The 23,898-nt window shown below is 46.2% G+C and overlaps 1 protein-coding gene across 22 annotated transcripts in view; it reads left to right on the top strand.

Annotated features, from left to right (window-relative positions):
* Positions 1-23,898, top strand: part of KATNIP (katanin interacting protein) — a 202,902-nt gene that overhangs the window by 128,124 nt on the left and 50,880 nt on the right. For 17 of the 22 annotated variants that reach the window (XR_011424297.1, XM_070230860.1, XM_070230866.1 and 14 more), the window contains 3 exons: positions 295-397; positions 4,112-4,327; positions 21,824-21,961. Coding sequence is in view for 20 of the 22 variants with exons in the window: in XM_070230860.1 (XP_070086961.1) it covers positions 295-397; positions 4,112-4,327; positions 21,824-21,961 (457 nt within the window). In the remaining 2 variants the exon portion in view is untranslated. The remainder of the gene's footprint in view (positions 1-294; positions 398-4,111; positions 4,328-21,823; positions 21,962-23,898) is intronic. The other 5 variants (XR_011424298.1, XM_070230862.1, XM_070230859.1 and 2 more) reach the window with 1 other exon arrangement.

The following is a 23,898-nucleotide window of genomic DNA, read 5'->3' as shown; positions in this document are numbered from 1 at the left end:
GTGCTTTGCAGATGCCTGCTCTAGCCTCTTAGAAGTTATCAGTCAGCTTTCGGAGGCCAGCTGGCCATCTTGCCCCAAGAACTTCCTTTCACTTACCTCTGCTTTCATCACTAATTGTAGAGATATTTCTAAAAGGAGAAAAACAGCCTGGGTGTGCCTTTGAACTGCATACTTTTTCTTACATTGTTACTTCTCTCTGAAATAGAAAAATAATTGTGCTACCATCAAGGGGGATGGTCTCTTTTGAGGATCATTTGTTACTGCCTGTTTACTAAAATCTGAATCACGTTTCAGACAACAGCAGAAGCTTCTGAAAGGCCTCCAGGCCGTCGAAAGTGACTCTGCCCATCTCGGCCAGGTTGTTTCACCAACTGAGAAGCCAGTGCTGGACCCTGAGGTAAGAACCTCGACTTATGAGGATTTCCAGACGCGTTCAATGTCTCACCTGAAAGCTGAGGCTGCAAGGGCCCCCCGGTACAATCATTTCTATTCAGTGGGGATTGCTCTGACAGTGGTAAACTTAGCATCTTTCTGCCTGAGTCTCTAGCTCCCTCCTCCCCAGCACATAGACATACATGCATGCGATGGAGCAAGAAGTTTCAGCAGGGAGAAGCCCGTCTACACAAGAGAAAACATAAATAGCATGTAAGCCCGTAGGGAGATGTCCAACATCACTGATAATCAAGAAATGCAAATTAGAGCAACCTTACTGTCCATTTGATATCTGAGTTAACAAATTATTTTTTCATGATAACTTGGCAAGGTTTTTGCAAGGTTTCAGTAAAACTGGCAGTCTTACCCTGCTGGCAGCAATATAAATGGGTGGAACGCTCTTGAAAAGCAGAAAGGCCAGACTTAGGAGGAACTTTAAAAATACTTATATCTTCCAGCCCAACACTCCCACTTCCTTACCCTAAGGGAATCACTCAACAGAAATAAAAAGCTATAAGCACAAAGATATCTGTTGTAGAACTGTTGGGAGAAGAGAAAAATGAGAAAAAAAGGAACAACCAGAAATAACATGAATGTCTCATAACAATAGAGTTAATCAGGACAGTGTGCTGTATCAGTGGTATAAGAGGATGGAAAGGATAGTTGTGGAGATTATGCAGATGGACAATGTTAGGGATATAAAGTTGACTGTGAAAGGTGGTGGTCTTCCTAGAGTCCAGTATGATTGCAGCAACTGTGTGAGCATGCTGATGGAGCCAGGGCAGAGAATACAAAAGGAAGAGGGGGCACCAAGGGGCTAGGATGCCAGGTGGTTCTTTTTTCTTTTGTGTCAAAAGGTATGTGGCCAGGATATCCTTCTCAGCCCTTCCTTTACCCAAGTGTGGTGTTTTGATTGGCCAATGAGGGCTTAACATGAAGTCCTCCCAAAGCCGCATGTGAAACTCACAGGACAGCAGAAGGAGCCCTGGCCAGGTTAGACTAGAGTTCTGGCTTTGAGTCTGGAGCCATCATCTAGAGGTCCTGTGACCTCAGACAAGCCTGTCCAGCTGTCTGGTCCTGGGAGTATGTGGCTGTCAAACTGGGTGAATAATCCACAGCCCCCGGCCCATTGTGAGGCTGGAACGGGAAAGGCCTGTGAGGGTGGGCAGCTCAGTGCCTGGCACGCGGCAAGGAGGAACCAGTAAATATCAGTTGAAAGTCAGCCATCTAGAAAAATCTAGAAAAGTCACAGCTTTGTTCCACCCTGCATGGAATAGTTGCTTTCTTAGCTGTGAAGATCCTAAGTGTGGTGAAACTTCAGCCAATTAAAAAGAGCCTGAGTTGATCAAGTCTTTTTATATTATAGGAGACAGAAAACCCAGGGGAAACTGACTTACATAACAAAGAGAAGAAAAATGACAGATTCTTGTAATAAATGCCACACTTGGGACCAAGTGGGGCTTGATCCAGCAGCTCACAGTTTCTGCACAGTGTGAGCTCCATCCTTCCCTCAGTGTGCGGGCCCAGCTCTGCTCTTTCCTTGTGATCCCTCAGTAGCTGGATTGGTTCCCACCTCTCGCCCTCATCTCCTCAGACCCCACAGTCAGGAGAGAAGAGCGGTTCCTACACACACAGATCTGAGATGGGGTCATGTGCCCAACACCTTGCTGCTCCCTCCCTGTGGCCCAGGGCACAGGGTGCACTGGTTCCTTGGACCAGTCAGGCTCCTCCGTGGGATGGGAAAGGATCCATCCCCCCATACCTCATGGCTGAGAAAAGAGAAGGGTGACTTCCCCAAATGAAAATGAGGTGGTCTCAGTGAAAGAGGGACAGGGACCAGGAGCTGCCCACCCGGCGTGTGCCTCAGACCTTTGTGAAGGATCCTGGATTAAGCAATTCAGAAGCAGGAGTAGCCATCAAGGTACAGCACTGACAAGCTGTGACGCTTCCTTGTTAACAGACTTCAGCTTCTTGATTTGGAAAGGCCCCTGCAGGAATTTGCACGTTTTAGATTGCACTGGGTGTGAGAACCAGCAGCCCCTCTGCAAGGCAGCTCGCTCCCATCTGGCCCTCCTCCCTACTGCTGACAGCCAAGGTGAACAGTGCCACTTCTTCACCCTCCCACCCGACTCCCTGGGCAGTGGAACGCTCCTCGCAAGCCCAAGCTCATTAACCTCCCAGTCCCCTAGCGTGAGCCAGGCCAGTTTAGGTTTGTCACCATCCTGCCAGCCTGGGACTCAGGCCCAGGGCAGCTGAGGGCCTGGCCACGGCCTGATACGGCAGAGGAGGAGGAAGCTGTGGGGTCTGTGGGCAAAGCTAATAAAAACAGGCCCTGGGTTCCTTCTGGGAGCTATAAACTGACCTCCCTCCCTCCCCATCCCCATCCTCATTGCATGACAATCAAGGCTGGTCCAAACACATGCTGAGAGCTAGAGCACGTCTCGCTGGCTATTAATTAAAAAAATAAGTAGGGAACAGTTGCTGTTCATTTGCTCAGCTCCCTGCTCACAGAACCATTGCAGATTATGAGTGCTAATTAACAGAGGGCATGTGCACACAAGGAATGTGCCATTTTATGAGCGACTGATCCATGGCGACCAGCACTGCAATTGGGGCCTGAAGGGGCCTCAGGAAGCCATTCCACAGTGTGGCCATTTGTTGATGGCATTCACGCAGACTTGCAGACCAGACAGCCTACCCACGAAGGAGGCAGGCATTAAAATCAGTGAAGGAGAGAAATGGGAGGAAATGGACACGTACAGAGTGCACACAAGGCCAGGACTTGGGACAGGCTCTTCTCCAACGTGGATATCTCGCTTCATCTCTGTGACAGGATTGTCAGATAGATGGTGTCATCTCATATTCCCCAAGTAGGCTGAGGGATGTCCAGTGACTTATCGAAGGTCCCGTGTGACCTACTGTATTAGTTTGCTGGAGCTGCCATCATCATAAAATACCACAGGCTGGGTGTTGAACAACAGAGATTTATTTTGTCACCATCCTGGAGGCTGAAGTCCAAGATCAAGGTTTTGGCAGGTTTGGTTTCTCCTGGGGCCTCTCTCCTTGGCTTGCAGATGGCTGTCCTCTCGCTGTGTCCTCACACGGCCTTTTTTTTGTGCATGCGCAGCCCTGATGTCTCTCTAGGTATCCAAATGCCCTCTTCTTATAAGGACAGTGGTCAGATTGGATTAGGGACCACCCTAAGGGCCTCATTGTAACTTAATCTCCTCTTTAAAGACCATATCTCCAAATGCAGCCACATTCTGAGGTGCTGGCATTTGGGCTTCAGCATATGAATTTTGGGAGGACACAGTTCAACTCATAACACCTGCTTAATTCAGCAGGAGGTGTAACATGCCTATAGGACATGAACACTTGGTAGTGGGGGAGAAAAGTACATGTTCAGGCAGAGTCTGATGCCTTTTAAACATTTTTGTTATTTGCAAACTCTTGCAGAAAATGCTAAGTGCCAGGGCTCACAGCAACTGTGTTTTAAATACTTTATAAATATGAGCTCATTTAATCTTCGTAATAACCATATACAATGGGTGCTATTCTTATGCTCATTGTACAGATGGGGGAACTGAGGCGCTGAGCAGTTAAATAGCTTGTTTAGTGGTAGAGCTGAATTCAGCCTGTCATGTTTTAATCCTTTGGCATTATTTTTCTCTTCATTAAGGACAAATTGAGAATGAAAGTAGAAGAGATCAAAGATGCCATCTATGTGACCATGGAAATCCTGTCCAACTGGGGCAATGCGTCCTGGGTGGGTCTCACAGAAGTCGAGTTCTTTGACCTGAACCACACAAAGCTTTATGTGTCACCTCATGACGTGGATATCCGGAACACGGACGCACCCGGGGACCTGGGCCACCTGGTCAATAGGAACTTAGCTGTAAGTGGAGACGGCACTGGAGTGAGTCTTGACCTTGTATTTTGATGCATTTTCTCTTCCCACGATAAGTCCATGATAAGGGTGTGGGAGTAGGGAGGGAAAGAGTAATGTAATCATCCACAGTCATTCATTTGGGCAAAGTTGGGGGGAGCCTGAGGGAAAGGTGCAGATAGAGGCTTCACACTGTTGTCCCTCCACCCCTCCCTGAGCTGTCTCCCAGAACCCTGCTCTGTGAGTTTTTCTTTGTGAGGGGATAAGGAGGAGCAAATTCACCCCCTTTTATCCACCTTGCAGTTACCACATTCACCACCAAACATGGGACCTCAGGAGTCATTGAGGTCAGTGCCCTCGTTTTGTAGATGAAGCAACTAAGGTTTGGAGAAGGGCGTTGACTTGGCTAAGGTCACACAGCTGGAAGGTGGTGGGGGCCAAGTTCCCATCCTGCAGCCTGGCCTAGGGTCCATGCCCATACCCCCTCAGCGTCCTGCCTTCCTCGGGCATGGAGTATGCACCCAACAAACATGGAAAGTTTCCAGCAGTTAAAAAACATAAGCACTGGCATTTTCTTTTCCTGCCTCTGGTCAGTTGGACACAAGAGACTCTGAGCTAAACTGGGACAGACTGCCCAGCAACATCATCTTTACTCTGCTGGGCCTTTGGGCCTGGGAAACTGGGAACACAGGTGGCCTCTGGGTGAGCAAGAGATGGGGCAATAGGAAGACTTCCCCTCGGGTGCTCTTTTGCACCTTTTAAATTTCCTGCCATTACATGTATTATGTATTCCAAAGAACAAATTGTTAACTTCTTAAAAAGTATTGAAAATGAAAACCACATGTTTATTCCTGCCTTGTGCGTGGTGCTCGGTGCTTCATCCATATACTCATGTTCATCCCTAACAGTGCACAGGCTCGAGAAGCAGAAAAGCCTGGGTTCAAAGCTTACCACTGACAGGGGCCAGCCCACTGGCGTAGTGGTTTAAGTTTGTGCACTCCTCTCCGGCAGCCCAGAGTTCGCAGGTTCGGATCCTGGGTGCAGACCTAGCACCACTCATCAAGCTGTGCTGTGGTGGCATCCCACATACAAAACAGAGGAAGATTGGCACAGGTGTTAGCCCAGGGCCAATCTTCCTCACCAAAAAAAAGCTTACCACCAGAAAAAGCTTCACAACCAAGGGCAACTCACCTACCCTCTTCTTTTTTCCTCATCCATAAAATGGAGCTAATAATAGTCCTTACCTTGATAGGATGTTGTAAGGATCAAATGTAAACATAAAGAGCTTAGCACCACACCTGGCTCTTCCTAAGGCTCTGAAACGTCAGCTATTATTGTTTTCATTGTTATTATTATTAAAAGTATTAATACCACTAAGAAGTAGATATTATTCCCATTTAAAGAAGAGGAACAAGGAAGGGGGCCTTTGAAATCCCCTCTTCTAGAAACGCAGGTTCTGGTCTTGACTCTGTAGCCTTGGGCAGCTTACCTGTCTTCTCTGAGAGGCAGTTTTGCTGCCTCCTGTGAGATGGGAGTGGAGGGCGTGGATAATCCATGTGATTCTTATTTTGCCAGCAAAAGAAACTAAGTCTGGCTCACTTTAGCCAATTTTTTAAAGAAATTTCTTTCTTTTTTGCAAGTCTTATGAGTAGCTGGTGTATTCCTGTCACCCAGGCCAGAAAAGGACAGGCCCCGAGGTTGGGGCTCTAGGTAGCATCCTGGATGCGTGAGCACCGAAGATTTGGTCTTTTTTGGGGCAGTGAGGGGCAGGCAGTGTTTGCTGTTGATTGTTGCGTTTGTTAGTTTGTTATCCTCTCGCTCTGCTGGAGATGTCCGGTCCTGGGAGAGGAAGGCTGATGTTCCAACCTAGCTAGCGGGCCTGGGCACCTTGATGCCAGTCCCACCAAGATGCCCCAGTGGGACAGGGAGGGAATTCTCCCTGAAGAAATTCAGGGTTGTTGAAAGAAAGGCAGAATAGATGCTAGATAGCTGAGAAAGACCATGTGTCTGCAGGGTTGGACTGGGTGGTGTCTGAGCCCTTGTAAAGATCAGCAGCTCTGTGATCCTGAAAGAAATGGGTCCCATAGGTCACAGCCGCTTGGATGCTCTGGTCTTTCATTCAGTGCTCTGCTTCCTGCTTCGAATCTCTAGGCTCCCATGTGTGCTGCTGGGGCCTGGACCAGCCCTTGCCACCGCCCTCGCATCCCCGTTGTACACACAGCAGCAGCATTTGGGAAGCCTGCTGTATAGAAGAGAACATACCAGGGCAATTAAAAGCATCATTGGATTTGATGGGGATCAATTCTGATGATTACTCTCCCTTTCCGTCTGTTTAGCAGAGGCTGATGAGCTTTGCCATGTGGTAGCATGAGGACTTTGGGTTTTGGTGGGTTTGGGGTTTTTTATCTTTTGGCCCTGAGGCTGGGACTTAAGGCAGCTGTCTCACCCTGGGCTGCTGAATCTCTGGGCCTAGCTGGGGGTGGGCTGGATTCCCCCTGCTTCCTTGGCGTGGGGTCTCCCTGTTGGTTGTTCTGTGTGCCATGTCTGGCCCTCCCAGAACACACTGCCTCTCAGAACCGTCCAGTTTCACTGGGATTTATTCCAGACCCACGGTGTGCCGTCCAGGGCTCAGACATCCCCTCTGTAATCCTCACGTGGACCTTGGAATTACTCTCCACATTTAATAAACAAGAAAACCAAGTCTCAGGGAGGATAGGTGACTTGCCCCAGGCCGCACTCTGTGGAGTAGTGGGGCTCGCTGAAAGCTGCACAGAAGGTGCCTGAAAGTGGAGTCTGGGATCTGGCACCTTCTCTCCATTTCCACTGGTACCTCCCAAGTCTGATTAGCAGTCCCCTCTCACGGACACTATTAAATGGCCTCCTATCTCATTTCCTTCCTTCATTCTTGTCCCATCCACTCTGTTTCCACTCTGTATCCAAAGTGATCTTTTGCAAATATGTACCCCTCCCGGACTTAAAACCCCTGCTATGATTTCCCATTATACTTGGAAATAAGATCAGATGCCTCACCATGGCCTGGGAGGCTGTCTGTGAAGAGGCTTCCGGCTCCCTCTCTACCCACTTCTTACATCCCCTGCCTCACACACAGGGCTCCAGCGGCCACAGGGCTGCCTTCTGCTCCTCTGACCTGCCAAGCTCATTCCTACCTCTGGCTTCTGCCCTTCCTGCCCACTCTGCCCAGAACTCCCTCCTCCAGGTTTTCATGTAGCTACCTCTTTCTCCTTATTCAGATTTCAGCCCAAATATCACTCTCTCAGCAAGACCTTCCCTGACTCTACAGACTGGGGGAGTCCTGTCCCCTCCCCACCCCAGTCTCTATCACGTCATCCTTTTTCATTTTCTTCAGACCACTTCTCACGATAAAAAATGATCTTGTTCACTTGTTTATTATCTGTCTCCCCATATTAATCTATAAGTTCTTGTCTCTCCTTTTCACAGTATGTCCCCAGCACATAAAAGTACACAATACATTTTTTTGAACTTTTTATTTGGAAATAAGTATAGCCTCACAGAAGTTGTGAAAAAATTCTGCAAAGAATAACAATTGAGAAAAGTCAGTGAAGCCAAAATTTGTTTTTTTGAAAGGATCAACAAAATTGACAAAATTTAGCTAGACTAAGTAAGAAAAAAAGGGGAAAATATTCAGATTACTGAAATCAAGAATCAAAGAGGGAACATTACTACCAACTTTCCAGAAATAAAAAGGATTACAGGGGAATATTATGAACAATTTTATGTCAACCAATTAGATAACTTAGATGGAGTGGACAAATTCTTAGAAAGACACAAGTTACCAAAACCAACTCAAGAAGAAACAGAAAATCTGAATAGACCTATAGCAAGTAAAGAGATTAAATTAGTAATCAAAGAAACTTCCCAGAAAGAAAAGCCCAGGAACAGATGGCCTCACTGGTGAATCCTACCAAACATTTGAAGAACTAACACCAATCCTTCCAAACTCTTCTAAAATGTAGAAGAGGAAACACTTCCCAACTCGTTCTGTAAGGCCAGTGATACCAAAACTAAAGACATCACAAGAAAAGAAAACTACAGACCAGTATCCCTGATGAATGTAGATGTAAGAATCCTCAACAAAACATTAGCGAATTGAATCTAACAGTTATAAAAAGGTTTATACATCAAGACCAGTGGAGATTATCTCAGGAATGCAAGGTTTGTTCAACATATGAAAACCAATCAATATAATATGACATCTTAATAGACACAGAAAAAGCATTTGACAAAATTCAAGATCCTTTCATGATAAAAACAATCGAAAAACCAAGAATAGAAGGAAGCATCCTCAACCTGATAAAGGGCATCTGTGAAAACCCAAAGCTGACATCATACTTAACAATAAAAGACTGAAAACTTCCCCCTGAGATCAGGAACACCACAAGGATGCCTGTCTGCCCCCCTTCTATTCAACACTGTCCTGGGGATTCTACCTAGGGCAGGTAAGCAAGAAGATGAAACGAGATATTGGAAAGGAATAAGTAGAACTATTTGCAGGTGATATGGTCTTATATATAGGAAATCCTAAGGAATCCACAAAAATTACGGGTAAAGTTAAAATCAAGTTCAGCAAGTTTACAGGACAAATTCCTTGTATTCCTATACACTAATTAGTTGTATTACTATACACTAACAATAAACTCCAAAAAGGAAATTAAATAGTTTCTCATATTTATATTTACATAAATTATATAGTATTTATAATAGCATCAAAAAGAATAAAATACTTAAGAATAAGTTCCACCAAAGAAGTGACAGTCTTGTACACTGAAGAGTACAAAGTATTGTTGACAGAAATTAAGGAGACCTAAATAAATGAGAAGATCTCTGTGTTCACGGATCGGAAGACTGAATACTGTTAATATGGCATTGCTCCCCAAATTATCTACAGATTCATTGCAGTCCTATCAAAATTCCAGCTGCCTTTTTTGTGAAAATGGCCAAGCTGATTCTAAAATGGATATGGAAGTTCAAGGGACCCAGAATAGCTAAAACATCGTTGGAAAAGAAGAACAAAGTTGGAAGACTCACACTTCCCCATTTCAAAGGTTACTACCAAGCTACGGTAATCGAGACAGTGTGGGACTGGCATAAGGATAGACATAGAGATCAATGGGATAGAATTGACAGTCCAGAAGTAGACCCATACATCTGTAGTCAATTGATCTTCAACAGGGATGCCAATACCATTCAATGGGGGTAAGGATCGTTTTTTCAACAATTGTTTCTGGGACAACTAGATTTCCACATGCAAAAGGATGAAGTTGGACTTGTACCTCATATCATATACAAAAGCTAACTCAAAGACGTTAAAACTTATATGGTTTGAATGCTATAAAATGCTTAGAAGAACACATAGGTGTAAATCTTTCTAGCCTTGAATTTTCCAAAGGAGTCATAGTTTTGACACCCAAAGCACAAGCAACAGAAGAAAAAATAGATGAATTACGCTTAAAGTTAAAAACATTTTTGCTTCAAAGGACATTATCAAGAAAGTGAAAAGACAGCCTACAAAATGGGAGAAAATATTTACAAATCATATATCTGATAAGGATCTAGTATCCAGAATATATAAAGAAAAGAACTCTTAAATTCAACAACCAAAAGACAACCAACCCAGTGAAAACAGGGCCACAGTACTTTGAATAGACATTTCTCCAGAGAAGATACACAAATGGTCAACAAGCAGATGAAAAGATGCTCAACATCATTAGTTATTAGGGAAATGCAAATCAAAACCACAAAGACATCACTTCACACCTACTAGGATGTTATAATTTTTTTAAAAAGAAAAGCAAATGGAAAATAAGTATTGGTGAGCATGTGGAAAAACTGGAACTCTCAGACCTTGCTGGCGGGAATGTGAAAGTAAAATGGTGTGGCAATTGTGGAGAATAGTGTGGCAGTTCCTCAAAAAGTTAAATGTAGGGTTACCACGTGACCCGGCCATTCCACTCCTACGTGTATACTCAGGAGAACGGAAAACATGTTCGCATAAAAACTTGTACAGGAATATTCACAGCAGTATCATTCATAATAGCCAAAAGGTAGAAACAACCCAAATGTCCATCAACTGATGAATGGGTAAAGAAAATGAGGTATATATATCCATACAATGGACTATTTATTCAGCCATAAAAAGAAACAAAGTACTGACACATGCTACAACGTGGATGAACTTTGAAAACATTATGCTAAGTGAAAGAAGACAGAGAGAGAAGGCCACATATTGTATGATTCCATTTATATGAAATGTCCAGAATAGGCAAATCCATAGAGTCAGAAAGTAGGTTAGTGGTTGCCGGGGGCTGGGGGAAGGCAGGAATGGGGAATGACTGCTAAAGGGTGCAGGGTTTCTTTTGGGGGTGATAAAAATATGCTGGAAAAAGATAATGGTGATGATTGCACAACCTTGTAAATATACTAAAAAACATGAATTGTGCACTAGAAAATGATGATTTTATATATGTGAATTGTATCTCACTTTAAAAAAATGTACAGGGCCGGCCCGGTGGCGCAGTGGTTAAGTGCACACATTCTGCTTCAGTGGCCTGGGGTTCGCCAGTTTGGATCCCGTGTGCAGACATGGCACCGCTTGGCAAGCCATGCTGTGTTAGGAGTCCCACATCTAAAGTAGAGGAAGATGGGCATGAATGTGAGCTCAGGGCCAGTCTTCTTTAGCAAAAAGAGGAGGATTGGCAGCAGATGTTAGCTCAGGGCTAATCTTCCTCAAAAAGAAAAATAAATTTAAAAACTTAAAAATAAATTAAAAAAAATTTTTTATTAAGGTTATGAAAGTTAACATCCTTGTGAAATTACAGTTGTACGTCATTATTAGTCATGTTGTAGGTACACCATTTCACCCCTAGTGCCCTCCCCCCACCCCCCTTTCCCCTCGCAACCACTGATCAGTTCTCTTTGTCCATATGTTAACTACCACCTATGAGTGGAGTCATACAGAGTTAGTCTTTCTCTGTCTGGCTTATTTCACTCAACATAATACCCTCAAGGTCTAGCCATGTTGTTGTGAATGGGACGACTTTGTCCTTTTTTATGGCTGAGTAGTATTCCATTGTATACATATACTACATCTTCTTTATCCAATCATCAGTTGCTGGGCACTTCAGTTGTTTCCATGACTTGGCTATTGTGAATAATGCTGCGATGAACATAGGGGTGCATGGAACTTTTGGAATGGCTGATTTCAGGTTCTTAGGATAGATACCCAGTAGTGGGATGGCTGGGTCATAAGGTATTTCTATTCTTAACTTTTTGAGGAATCTCCATACTGTTTTCCATAGTGGCTGCACCAGTTTGCATTCCCACCAACAGTGTACGAGGGTTCCCTTTTCTCCACAGCCTCTCCAACATTTGTCACTCTTGGTTTTGGATATTTTTGCCATTCTAACAGGTGTAAGGTGATATCTTAGTGTAGTTTTGATTTGCATTTCCCTGATGATTAGTGATGATGAGCATCTTTTCATGTGTCTATTGGCCATCCGTATATCTTCTTTGGAGAAATGTCTGTTCATGTCCCCTGCCCATTTTGTAATTGGGTTGTTTGATTTTTTTATTGTTGAGTTCTGTGAGTTCTTTGTATAGTATGGAGATTAACCCTTTGTGGGATAAATAACTTGTGAATATTTTTTCCCAATTAGTGGGCTGTTTTTTTGTTTCAATCCTGTTTTCCCTTGCCTTGAAGAAGCTCTTTAGTCTGATGAAGTCCCATTTGTTTATTCTTTCTATTGTTTCCCTCATGTGAGGGGTTATGGTGTCCGAAAAGATTCTTTTGAAGCTGATGTCAAACAGTGTACTGCCGATATTCTCTTCTAGAAGACTTATTGTTTCAGGCCTAATCTTTAGGTCTTTGATCCATTTTGAGTTTATTTTAGTAAATGGTGAAAAAGAATGGTTGATTTTCATTCTTTTACATGTGGCTGTCCAGTTTTCCCAGCACCATTTGTTGAAGAGACTTTCTTTCCTCCATTGTAGGCTCTCAGCTCCTTTGTCAAAGATTAGCTGTCCATAGATGTGTGGTTTTATTTCTGGGCTTTCAATTCTGTTCCATTGATCTGTGCATCTGTTTTGGTACCAATACCATGCTGTTTTGATTACTGTAGCTTTGTAGTATGTTTTGAAGTCAGGGATTGTGATGCCTCCAGCTTTGTTCTTCTTTCTCAGGATTGCTTTAGCCATTCGGGGTCTTTGGTTGCCCCATATGAATTTTAGGATTCTTTGTTCAATTTCTGTAAAGAATGACATTGGAATTCTGATTGGGATAGCGTTGAATCTGTAGATTGCTTTAGGTAGCATGGACATTTTAACTATGTTTATTCTTCCAATCCCTGTGCATGGAATGTCTTTCCATCTCCTTATGTCGTCGTCGATTTCTTTCAAGAAGGTCTTGTAATTTTCGTTGTATAGATCTTTCACTTCCTTGGTTAAATTTATCCCAAGGTATTTTATTCTTTTTGTTGCGATCGTGAATGGGATTGAGTTCTTGAGATCTTTTTCTGTTAGTTCATTGTTAGCATATAGAAATGCTACTGATTTATGTATGTTGATTTTATACCCTGCAACTTTGCTGTAGCTGTTGATTGTTTCTAATAGTTTTTCTATGGATTCTTTGGGGTTTTCTATATATAAGATCATGTCGTCTGCAAACAGCGAGAGTTTTACTTCTTCGTTGCCTATTTGGATTCCTTTTATTTCTTTTTCCTGCCGAATAGCTCTGGCCAAAACCTCCAGTAGTATGTTGAATAAGAGTGGTGAAAGTGGGCACCTTTGTCTTGTTCCTGTTCTAAGAGGGATGGGTTTCAGTTTTTGTCTGTTGAGTATGATGTTGGCTGTGGGTTTGTCATATATGGCCTTTATTATGTTGAGGTACTTTCCTTCTATACCCATTTTATTGAGGGTTTTTATCATAAATGGCTGTTGGATCTTGTCGAATGCTTTCTCTGCATCTATTGAGATGATCATGTGGTTTTTGTTTCTCATTTTGTTAATGTAGTGAATCACGTTGATTGACTTGCGGATGTTGAACCATCCCTGTGTCCCTGGTATAAATCCCACTTGATCATGGTGTATAATCTTTTTCACGTATTGCTGTATTCGGTTTGCCAAACTTTTGTTGAGGATTTTTCATCTAAGTTCATCAGTGATATTGGCCTGTAGTTTTCCTTCTTTGTGTTGTCCTTGTCAGGTTTGGGGATCAGGGTGATGTTGGCTTCATAGAATGTATTAGGGAGTGCTCCATCTTCCTCTATTTTCTGGAATAGTTTGAGAAGGATAGGTATTAAATGTTCTTTGAATGTTTGGCAGAATTCTCCAGAGAAGCCGTCTGGTCCTGGACTCTTATTTTTGGGGAGGTTTTTGATTACTGTTTCTATTTATTTAGTTGTGATTGGTCTATTTAGATTCTCTATTTCTTCCTGATTCAGTTTGGGGAGGTTGTATGAGTCTAGGAATTTATCCATTTCTTCTAGATTGTTCAATTTGTTGGCATATAGTTTTTCATAGTATTCTCTTATGATCCTTTGTATTTCTTTGGTATCTGCTGTGATTTCTCCTCTCTCGTTTCTAATTTTATTTATTTGAGACTTCTCTCTGTTTTTTTTTTTTAGTGAGTCTGGCTAAGGGTTTGTCGATTTTGTTAATTTTTTCGAAGAACCAACTCTTTGTTTCATTGATCCTTTCTACTCTCTTTTTTGTTTCAATGTCAATTATTTCTGCTCTAATTTTTATTATTTCCCTCCTTCTACTGACTTTGGGCTTTGTTTGTTCTCCTTTTTCTAATTCCGTTAGGTGTTGCTTGAGGTTGTTTATGTAAGATTTTTCTTGCTTATTGAGGTGAGCCTGTATTGCAATGAATTTCCCTCTTAGGACTGCCTTTGCTGCGTCTCAAATAATTTGGTATGGTGTGTTTTCATTTTCATTTGTCTCCAGATAATATTTGATTTCTTCTTTAATTTCTTCAATAATCCATTGTTTGTTCAGTAGCATGTTGTTTAATCTCCACATTTTTGGCCCTTTCCCAGCTTTATTCTTGTAGTTGATTTCTAGTTTCGTAGCATTATGATCAGAAAAGATGCTTGATATTATTTCAACCCTCTTAAACTTATTGATGCTTGCTTTGTTTCCTAAGAGATGGTCTATCCTTGAGAATGTTCCATGTGCGCTTGAGAAGAGTGTGTAACCTGTTGTTTTTGGATGAAGTGTCCTATATATATCTATTAGGTCCATCTGATCTAATTTTTCATTTAATTCTATAATTTCCTTGTTGATTTTCTGTCTGGATGATCTGTCCATTGGTGTTAATGGGGTGTTGAGGTCCTCTACTATTATTGTATTGTTGTTGATGTCTCCTTTTAGTTTTGTTAATAGTTTCTTTACGAATTTTGGTGCTCCTGTGTTAGGTGCGTATATATTTATAAGTTTATGTCATCTTGATGGAACGTCCCTTTTATCATTATATACTGCCCCTCTTTGTCTTTTTTTATCTGTTTTGCTTTGGATGCTACTTTGTCTGATATGAGTATGGCAACACCTGCTTTCTTTTGTTCATTGTTAGCTTGGAGTATTGTCTTCCATCCCTTCACTTTGAGTCTGTGTTTGTCTTTGGGGCTGAGGTGTGTTTCCTGGAGGCAGCATATTGTTGGATCTTGTTCTTTGATCCATCCTGCCACTCTGTGCCTTTTGATGGGAGAGTTCAATCCATTCACGTCTAGAGTGATTATGGAAACGTGGGGTCCTACTATTGCCATTTTATCACTTGTTTTCCGGTTCTTTTGCATTTTGTCCTGATGGAGAGCTGTTACTTTGTGTTATTGTCCTTCTGCTTATCTCCTTTGTTCTGGATTTTGTAACCTCTGTCCTTTTTTTGATTTTTCAGGAATGAGGTTCTTCCTGAGCATTTCTTGAAGAGGAGGTTTTGTGGCAATGAACTCCCTTAACTTTTGTTTATCTGGGAAAGATTTTATTTCTCCATTGTATTTGAAGGATATTTTCGCTGGGTAGAGTATTCTTGGCTGCAGGTTTTTGTCCTTCAGAGTTTTGAATATTTCATTCCAATCTCTTCTAGCCTATAAGGTCTCTCTTGAGAAATCTGCTGATAGCCTTATGGGGTTTCCTTTGTAAGTTATTTTCTTCTGCCTGGCTGTCTTTAGTATTTTCTCTTTGTCATTGACTTTTGCTAGTTTCACTACTATATGCCTTGGGGTTGGTCTTCTTGCGTTAATAAAGTTTGGTGATCTATTGGCTCCTGTCACGTGAAGTTCCATCTCTCTTCCCAAGTTTGGAAAGTTCTCAGCTATTATTTCTTTGAACAGGCCTTCTGCCCGCTTCTCCTTCTCTTCTCCCTCTGGTATACCTATAATCCTTATGTTGCATCTCCTAATTGAGTCGGATAATTCTCGGAGACTTTCTTCGTTTCTTTTTAGTCTTAGTTCTCTCTCCTCCTCTGTCTGCAGCATTTCTATATTCCTAACCTCCAAATTGCTAATTCTGTCCTCCGTATTATCAACCCTACTGTTCAGAGAGTCCAGATTTTTCTTACTCCTCCATTGTGTTCTGCATCTGCAGTATTTCTAATTGGTTCTTCTTTATAGTGTCAAGCTCTTTTGTGACATAGCTCCTGAACTCATTGAGTTGTCTATCTGAATTCTCTTTTAACTTGTTGAGTTTTTTAATAATGGCAGTTTTGAAATCATCGTCATTTAGGTTAAAGATTTCATTGTCTTTGGGATTTGTTTTCTGGGTGCTTATCATTTTCCTTCTGTTCTGGAGATTTAATATATTTTTTCATATGGCTTGATGGCGTGGATTTGTGCATCCGCATAGAGATAGAGTTTAGTCTCTGCTTCCACTTGTTGTGACTGGTGTGTGTGATGGGGCAGCTGTTTAGACTGCACCAACTAGGAACCCTGTCAGCTGGGTTACTGACTGGACCTGGACCCCTCCTTGTAGTCACAGTGGTCCTATAGGGTCCCTCATCGGTTGTGGGGGCAATCACAAGGGGGCCTCAGGCTGCTGGTGCCTACTGTTGCAGCCCACTTAGATGCGCTCCCTCCTTGTGGTCTGCAGCAGTGTTGTGGGCTTTCTCAGCAGCCAGGAGCAGGATCATCTATAATCGCCGCTTTGTCCCTAACACAGCCCACAAGATCACACTTGTCCACTATAGGTCCCAGCAGAGCTACGGGTATCTTCTGCAGTCTGTCATTAGCTCACCTAGCTGTACTACTTTTGCCCCAGGGCCTTCCCGCCTTCCGATTGCCAGTTGGGACCTCTCCATGAGTGCTGTGCAGAGGCTTTCGCTGAGGCTGCTATTGGAACCTGGAGTTCCCCCCTGGGCTACGTAGCCGTTTCACTGGAGCTCCACTCTGTCCCACTCCACTCTCACGGGATCTCTGGGAGTCCCTTGCCTCATCTGGGACACGGCCAGAGTCCGTGGGCCTGGCGGTGGCTTGTAAGCTGCTGCCTTGTGGGGAATTCTGCTCTAGGGAGCTTCCTGGTGTTCCGAATGCTGGGCAGGCCCTCCCTGCTGGGGGGGTGCGAGACCCCGGAGCGTCCCCCTGGGCCACAGAGCCGGGTGTTGGAGCTCCACCCAGTCCCCAAGCACGTCCACAGGAAGTCCGGGCACCCCCTGCACCAACCCGTGCACTGGAAACTGTGGGCCCAGCAGCAGCTGGCAGTCTGGTGCAGTGCTGGGGAATCCACCCACTGGGAGCTTCCCTTTGTTCTGGATTCTGGGCAGGGCCTCCCACCTAATGGTGAGCAGAGGCCTTCCCTGCCGGGGGGGTGCAGGACCCCGGAGCCTTCCCCTGAGCCACAGAGCTGGGCACTGGAGCTCCAACCATGTCCCCAAATACGTCTACGGGAAGTCCAGGCGCCCCCTGCACCGACCCGTGCGCTGAAGACCGTGGGCCCAGCAGCAGCTTGCGGTCTGGTGCCATGCCGGGGAATCCACCCACCAGGAGCTTCCCTTTGTTCTGGATTCTGGGCAGGGCCTCCCAGCTAATGGCGAGTGGAGGCTTTCCCTGCTAGTGGGGGGAGTGGTGCAGGACCCCGGAGCCCCCCTCAGGCCGCAGAGCCGGGCTCTGGAGCTCCAACCCTGTCCTCAAGCACGTCCACGGGAAGTCCGGGCGCCCCCTGCACCGAGCCGGGTGCCGGAGACTGGGGCCAGCAGCAGCTTGCGATCTGGTGCCGTGCCGGGGAATCCGCCCACCAGGAGCTTCCCTTTGTTCTGGATTCTGCACGGGGCCTCCCTGCTAATGGTGAGCGGAGGGCTTCCCTGCCGGTGGGTGCGGGACCCTGGGGATTCCCCCTGGGCTTAGCTGTAATGGCGGGGGGCTTGGGTAGGGCTGTTGTCACCTGTTTCCACCGTCACTCTGCTGGTGAGTGCACACTCCTGCCCTTGGTGTGTGGCAATGCTATGGGGGAGTCCACTGGAAGAGAGCCTCCTGCAGGAACTAGGCTGTCCGGGGGTCGGGGGTCAGAGAGTTTTCATCTATTTCCACTTCCCCCCGGGGGGAAGTCCATCCGCCTTCCGATGTATAGTAGCACGAGACTCTTAGGCGTCTTGAGATGCTATCTGGATATCCTTTGTTAATCAGAGAATGTCCAGTTAGTTGTAGATTCGACGGGGGAGAGACAAAGAAGACCACTCACTCCACCATCTTGGTCTCTAAAAAAAATTTTTTAAAGTACAGAGAGGTGCCGTGTGCCCTTGCCCAGCTTCCCCCAATGGTAACATCCTATGTAACCGTAGTACGCTATCAAAACCAGGAAATGGACATTAGTATAACGTGCAGACCTTTGTACACTCATTTGTGTGTGTGTATATAAATTCTGTGCAATTTTATCACGTGTGTAGATTTGAGTAACCACCACGAAATCAAGACATAGAACAATTTTATCACTGCAAAGGAGTTCCTCGTGCAACCCTTTATAGTCACACCTCTCCACTGGTCCCTGAGATTGGCAACCACTGATCTGTTCTCTATACTTTTTGTCATTTCAAGAATGCTATATAAGTGGAATCATACTGTTTGTAACCTTTTTGAGATTGACTTTTTCACTCAGTATAATGCCTTTGACATCCATCTAAAATGTGTATGTCAATAGTTTTTTCCTTTTTAATGTGATAATTTATTAAATTGGGGCTACTTCTGAGGTCAGTCCAGCATCTCGCTGAGGGTGAGGGGATCAGTGTTAAGTTAATGCCGGAAGAGAAAAGCACCTTTGCCAGGAGGTAGAAAGTTCCCTCCTGAGAGAGGCCCTCCCTGACCGTCCATTCTAAAATTGTCCTTCCATTGGCCATTAATAATTCTCTTTTATTTTCTTCATTGAATTTATCTCTGCTTGATTTTTTTCCTTGGTGATTTTGTTTGCTTGCCTTCCCTCCTAGCACAGAGCTGGGACCTGGTGGGCCAGGCTCCGCTGCCCACCCCTGCATCTAGCTTGATGCCTGACCCATGGGAGGGGCTCACTACTTGTTGGGCAGGTGGGTAGGAGATACTGTTGCTGCCTCCCCCAGCCCCTTACCCTTCCCCACCTTGGTGCATGCTAGCTGCTCTTCCCACTGCCAGCACCAATATTTGGTATTTCTCTGATGCAGGATTTTTTTTCTGGCCTCCAGGGCCCACTTTGCCTCCCTTGTGGCAGGCCCTAATTGGTGGGGAACTCAGCCCCCAGGAGCAGCCCTGGGGGTTCATGCTGCTGGGAACTGGGTAAGAATACCCTAACTCCCTTGCCCCTTGTGTGGAGTCACTCTGAGGCGTGTTCTACACTAGCTCGTAAACCCCCTGCTGGCATTTTGCTCTAGATACCCAGAGGAGTGTCAAGCTTGGTAAAACACGCTTTAGAATGCCTTCCCCTACCCCGCCGCACTTCCCCACATTTCCTTCCCTGTGTAGATAAACTCCTTACGCTGGAGTCCTTGCCTGGGGGTCTGCTTCTGGGGGAATCCAAACTAAGACAGAATGAATTAATGAATTGAAAACCTAAGTTTAAATTCTCACTCTACCACTGGGCAACCCACATCCCTTGCTAAGCTCTGGTCTTCCTTGGGTGACATGGGTGTTACAGCAGTCCTCAGCTCCCAGAGCTTTGTGAGAACCAAGTGCAGCACGGAGGTGTTCTGATTCTTGCTCTGCCATCTTTATTACCACCTGCACTGGGCAGGCGCAGCAGACGCTCTGCCCACTGGCCTGGCACCTGGGGGTTTGCCCAGCATGCCTTGGGTCAGCCCTGGGCGGCTTCCCCTCAGCCTTTCTCTCGGAGACTCTGTCTGTGTGAAGGAAACATCAGAGGCCCAGTTGCTAATGAGGCCCTGAGTTCTCTGCAGGTTACTCTGCTTTGACTTTGAACACCACGATTCCTGCTTAGCCCTCCTGTTATCCCTCCTGCTGACAGAAATGTAATGGGAAATCAATTGCAGCCTCCTCACCCGCGTCCGAGGCTCAGCCTTCGGTCTCTTCCTGTGTCAAGCAGCCACAGTGACCTATTTTAGGCCCCAACTTGGGGAAGGAATGAGACTCCCCCGCTGGATTTTGAGATGTGGGATCTTGACCCCTGGCAGCTGACCAGAGCACTAAAAGTTCTTGCAGAGCTTGAGAAACTTGCCAGAATAAGTCAGAACCCCTTGAACTCATCTCTCCCCCTTAACAAAAGCCACCTCCTCCCTCCTGAAAGGCACCATTGTCACTGGAACAAGCCACCGTTGTCCTCCCCTGCAGCTGGAGCCTGGGCCTCGCATCTCCTGGGGGCTGGCAAAACCCCAGAGTCAACCAGTCTCCTCCTTCCCTGGCTGTGTCCAGTGGCAGGCACGGTCCTGGTGACCGGAGTCTGTTGAGACATCCTCAAATACAGAGCGATGCTCCTCTTAGATAAAAGGGACAGCTTCAGCCAGTGTCAGGTGCAGTGGTTGCTAACTGGCAGATGGAACTTGCTGCAACTGTTCAGCCCCTAAGCAGGGACCTTAAACTCAAATGCCTGCAGGGGACAGGCAAAGGCATAACAGGGAAATGAAGTGGGTATAAAACGGTAGGGAGTGGTAGGGACTGGGGCACTGGAGAGCACCGGCCCTGGCCACAGCAGTGGCACACTCAGCTCCAGCCAACAGCTGCCAGGGACCCTGTGTCGCCGTGTCTTCCAAGTCTATAGACAAGCCAGAAATCTAGCTCTGGAGGGGGAGGGGGAGTCTCCCCATCTTTAAGTGTTGGCAACAAATTTGCTTTTTTTTTTTTTTTTTTAACAATGCTTCTTAAGCCAAACAAAATAGCTCTGCAGGCCAGATCAGTTTACAGTCTCTCCCCAAAAGTTTCAATGAGAGGACAGATGTTAGGAGGTAAATTTCGTCTATCCTATCATTAAGTCGTTCAACAAAGGTTCTTTGGCATTTACCATGTTCCTAGGAGCTGTGCTGAATTCTGAGGGTTCTGGAATGAATTAGACACAGCCACTTCCCTTACACAGCTACAGCTGAGTGGGGGGGTGACATGCACATGAAAACAGGTAACTGTGGGACACTGAGTAAATGCTAACCTAAGGCATTGCAGGGAACCGTGGGCGCCTGGAGGAGAGAGTGACTGTGCCAAGGGAAGGGATCACAGTGGGGGCGACAGCACTTTTGGGCTGGGTTTCCCAGGGTGAGAAGGGCAGGAAGAGTCCTGCATGCAGAGGCCCAGCTCATGCAAAGGCCCGGAGGCCCAGCCAGCATGGAGATGTTTGGGAGCACCTGGAGCTTTGTCCAGATGGAGAGTAGAAGAGGTAACCGAAGCGACGAGAGGAGGCTACTGGAGCTGAGAACAGTCCCTGATCTGGGTTCCTCCGTTGGCATCCAAAGCGCTCACAGCATGCAATTTTGCTGGTGCAAATGAAAATGACAGTGAGGCTTCGCTCGCTGCTCTTCTGCCCCTCTGGCCTTGAGAGCGGCCTTGGCAGCCTCGCCAGCGGGCGGAAGCCCACGTGGGGTCCTGAGGCTTGGAGACCCTGAAAGGGAGCAGGATAAACCCCAAGGCTCCATGCCATGCCCCCATCCCAACAAGCGCCTGAGCCACTTTCTTTCTTTCTTTCTATTTTTAAATTTTTTAAATTCTACGGGGTTTTACAAAAGAAAATCAAAGCGTCTGTTTGCCAGGTTAATCAAATAGAGCAAGTGGTGGCTCTTGTCCCGTCCTTCCCTCTAGTCTCTCTCCCACCCCAGGGCTCTCCTCAAAGCCGATTAAGTAGATCAAAATAAAACCCGCTGCATTTTAAAGCAGTCTGGATGGCAGAGCAGAGGGGCCCCACTGGCCGCTTTGTGTCAGGGCCAGGGTCAGTGCCTGCCACAAAGTGCAGCCCCAGCGGGGAGGTCTCCGACCCCAGCCTGAGCGTGTTGAGAAGGCAGCCTGGCTTCCTGCCCTCAGCCCTGTCCTGGTGTTCCTGGTCACTACCTGTGCTAATACCGTCCCTCTCTTGCTGGCCTTTCAGAGCAAGAAAGACCCCTCCTTGTGGACGTGCCCCTTCCACCCACCACTCCAGCTCTTCTTTGTTATCCGCAACACGAGACAGCTGCATGACTTTGGTCTAGCCAAGATCAAGGTTTGGAATTACTGGACGGCTGACGGTGTAAGTAACAGGCTCTGATTCCTCACCGGGCATTTGGTTGGTGGAAGCACTTAGCGCTATCCGATAGCCTGATTCCTGAAGTTGCAAAAAGGGTACAGGGAGGCCCTGCTGCCCTTCCTCCTGGTATAGTACGTGCCTGCTGGGGGGATTTCACACTGCATTGTCAGAGCTACCAGGAGCAGAGCCTCCGCTGGAAAGGTTGGGAAGTGAAATCAGGCCACTCTTTGGGGGAACTGGAAAAATATGAACTGAGATTCAATTTTAACAGATAAGGAAATAGACACACAGAGAGGTTATGTAATGAGCCCAAGTCTCACAGCCAGTAAGCATCAGAGTGAGAATTTGAACCCCTGCAGTCGGACTCCAGGCCCGTTCACTTACCCAGCACTTCTCAAACTTTAATCCTCACTGACATACCTGGGATCTTGCTGAAATGAAGATTCTAATACAGGAGGTCTAGGGCAGGGCCCAAGGTTCTGCCTATCTAACCAGCTGCCACATGTGCCAGTGGTCCTGGTGTGTGGAGCCCACTTTGAACAGCCCAGCTCCTGACCTGTGCTCTGGTCTGCCCCTCTGGTTTCAGAAACCGTCACCTCCTTTCTGCCCTCACACTGCTTCCTACACCCAGGGCTGCATCCTTTCTACCTTCTCTGGACTGCTTTTCATGTGTTCATTTGCATTTATTCCCTCATTCACCACTTCTTATTGAGCACACACTAGGTGCCATCAGGCTTCATGATCAGTTCTGAGGGTGCTGCTGTAAGAGACACAGTTCGTATCCTGGAGGTACCCCCGTCTAAGAGCTGGCAGGCAAGTAAACATAGAAATATAATGCGGTATGATGGAGGCCTTGATAAAGGTGAGCCCAGAGTGCCGAGCATTTCAAACAGAAGCCCCAGGGACTCAGCAGGGAGCTCAGTGGATAAGGAAGGACAGGACCTCCTCAACCCATCTTGTTTCCCTTCTTATGAAAGACATGGAGGCGAGAATTGTTCTATTTCCTTTCGAATCTGCTCTAAGGGAAGAGGTAGTACAAGTGAGAGGATAGATGAGGACTGATCCTCAGCCTCAGGATTATTAGAGAGACACTAGGGCCTGGTGAGGACTGTGGCAGAATGGCAAGCGCATTCCCCATGTAAAGGGAAGGCCACTTTTCTGCTTCAACTAATGGTTGCTGTGTAGGAATGCTCGCCGGTGTTGCTAGATCTTCTGAATGTGCCTAGGGAGCTGGGAGTCTGGATTTTGCTGTGTGCCTTTCTGGTTTGTACGTGTTGATGGCTAATATACATTCTTTTGAAACCACCATACAGTTCAAACCGAACTCATCTTTGGGCTGGAGCCAGCCTTCCCCAGACTGCAACCCCAGGAGCATGGAGGAGGGAGCCTGCATCAGGCCAGGAGAGGTCAGGGAGGGTACTTGAAAGAGCATACACCTGAGCTGTAGTGGAAAGAGACAGTAGCACTGAGCCAAGGCAGAAAAGGAGGAAGGGTGTCCCAGGTGGAGGGAACTGCATGTGCAAAGGCACAGAGGTGTGGAAGAGCACAGCCTCTTAATGCTCTCCCTGACCCTAGGCCCAGGCTTCCAGTCTGTCTCCAACAGCCACTAGGGGATCTGGTCATGATCCTCTGCTGCTTCAGACTCTCAGAGGCTCCTCTTGATGCAGAGAATCCAGGTCAAAGCCCTGAGCGGGACATCAGAGCCCCTCCGTCCCTGCACCCCAGGCCCTGCCTCTCTCCCGCCAGCACCTGCCCCTTGCTCACGCCACCCTCCAGTGTGCCAGCTGCTTTTGGCTCTCTGCTCCCCTCCATGGCCCCTCCCATCTCGCTCAAGTCAAAATGTCGGCCTCAGCCTCAAACTCCTGGAAAACCCAGACATCACTTTCTCCAGGAAGCAAGCCCTGACCCCCCTGACCCTTGTGCTGCTTCTGGACCTCTGA

The sequence above is a fragment of the Equus caballus genome, chromosome 13 (genome assembly GCF_041296265.1).
Source record: "Equus caballus isolate H_3958 breed thoroughbred chromosome 13, TB-T2T, whole genome shotgun sequence".
Classification (NCBI taxonomy): Eukaryota; Metazoa; Chordata; class Mammalia; order Perissodactyla; family Equidae; genus Equus; species Equus caballus.
Note: the sequence above shows the minus strand (reverse complement) of the source record. Positions and strands in the feature narration are given on the sequence as shown.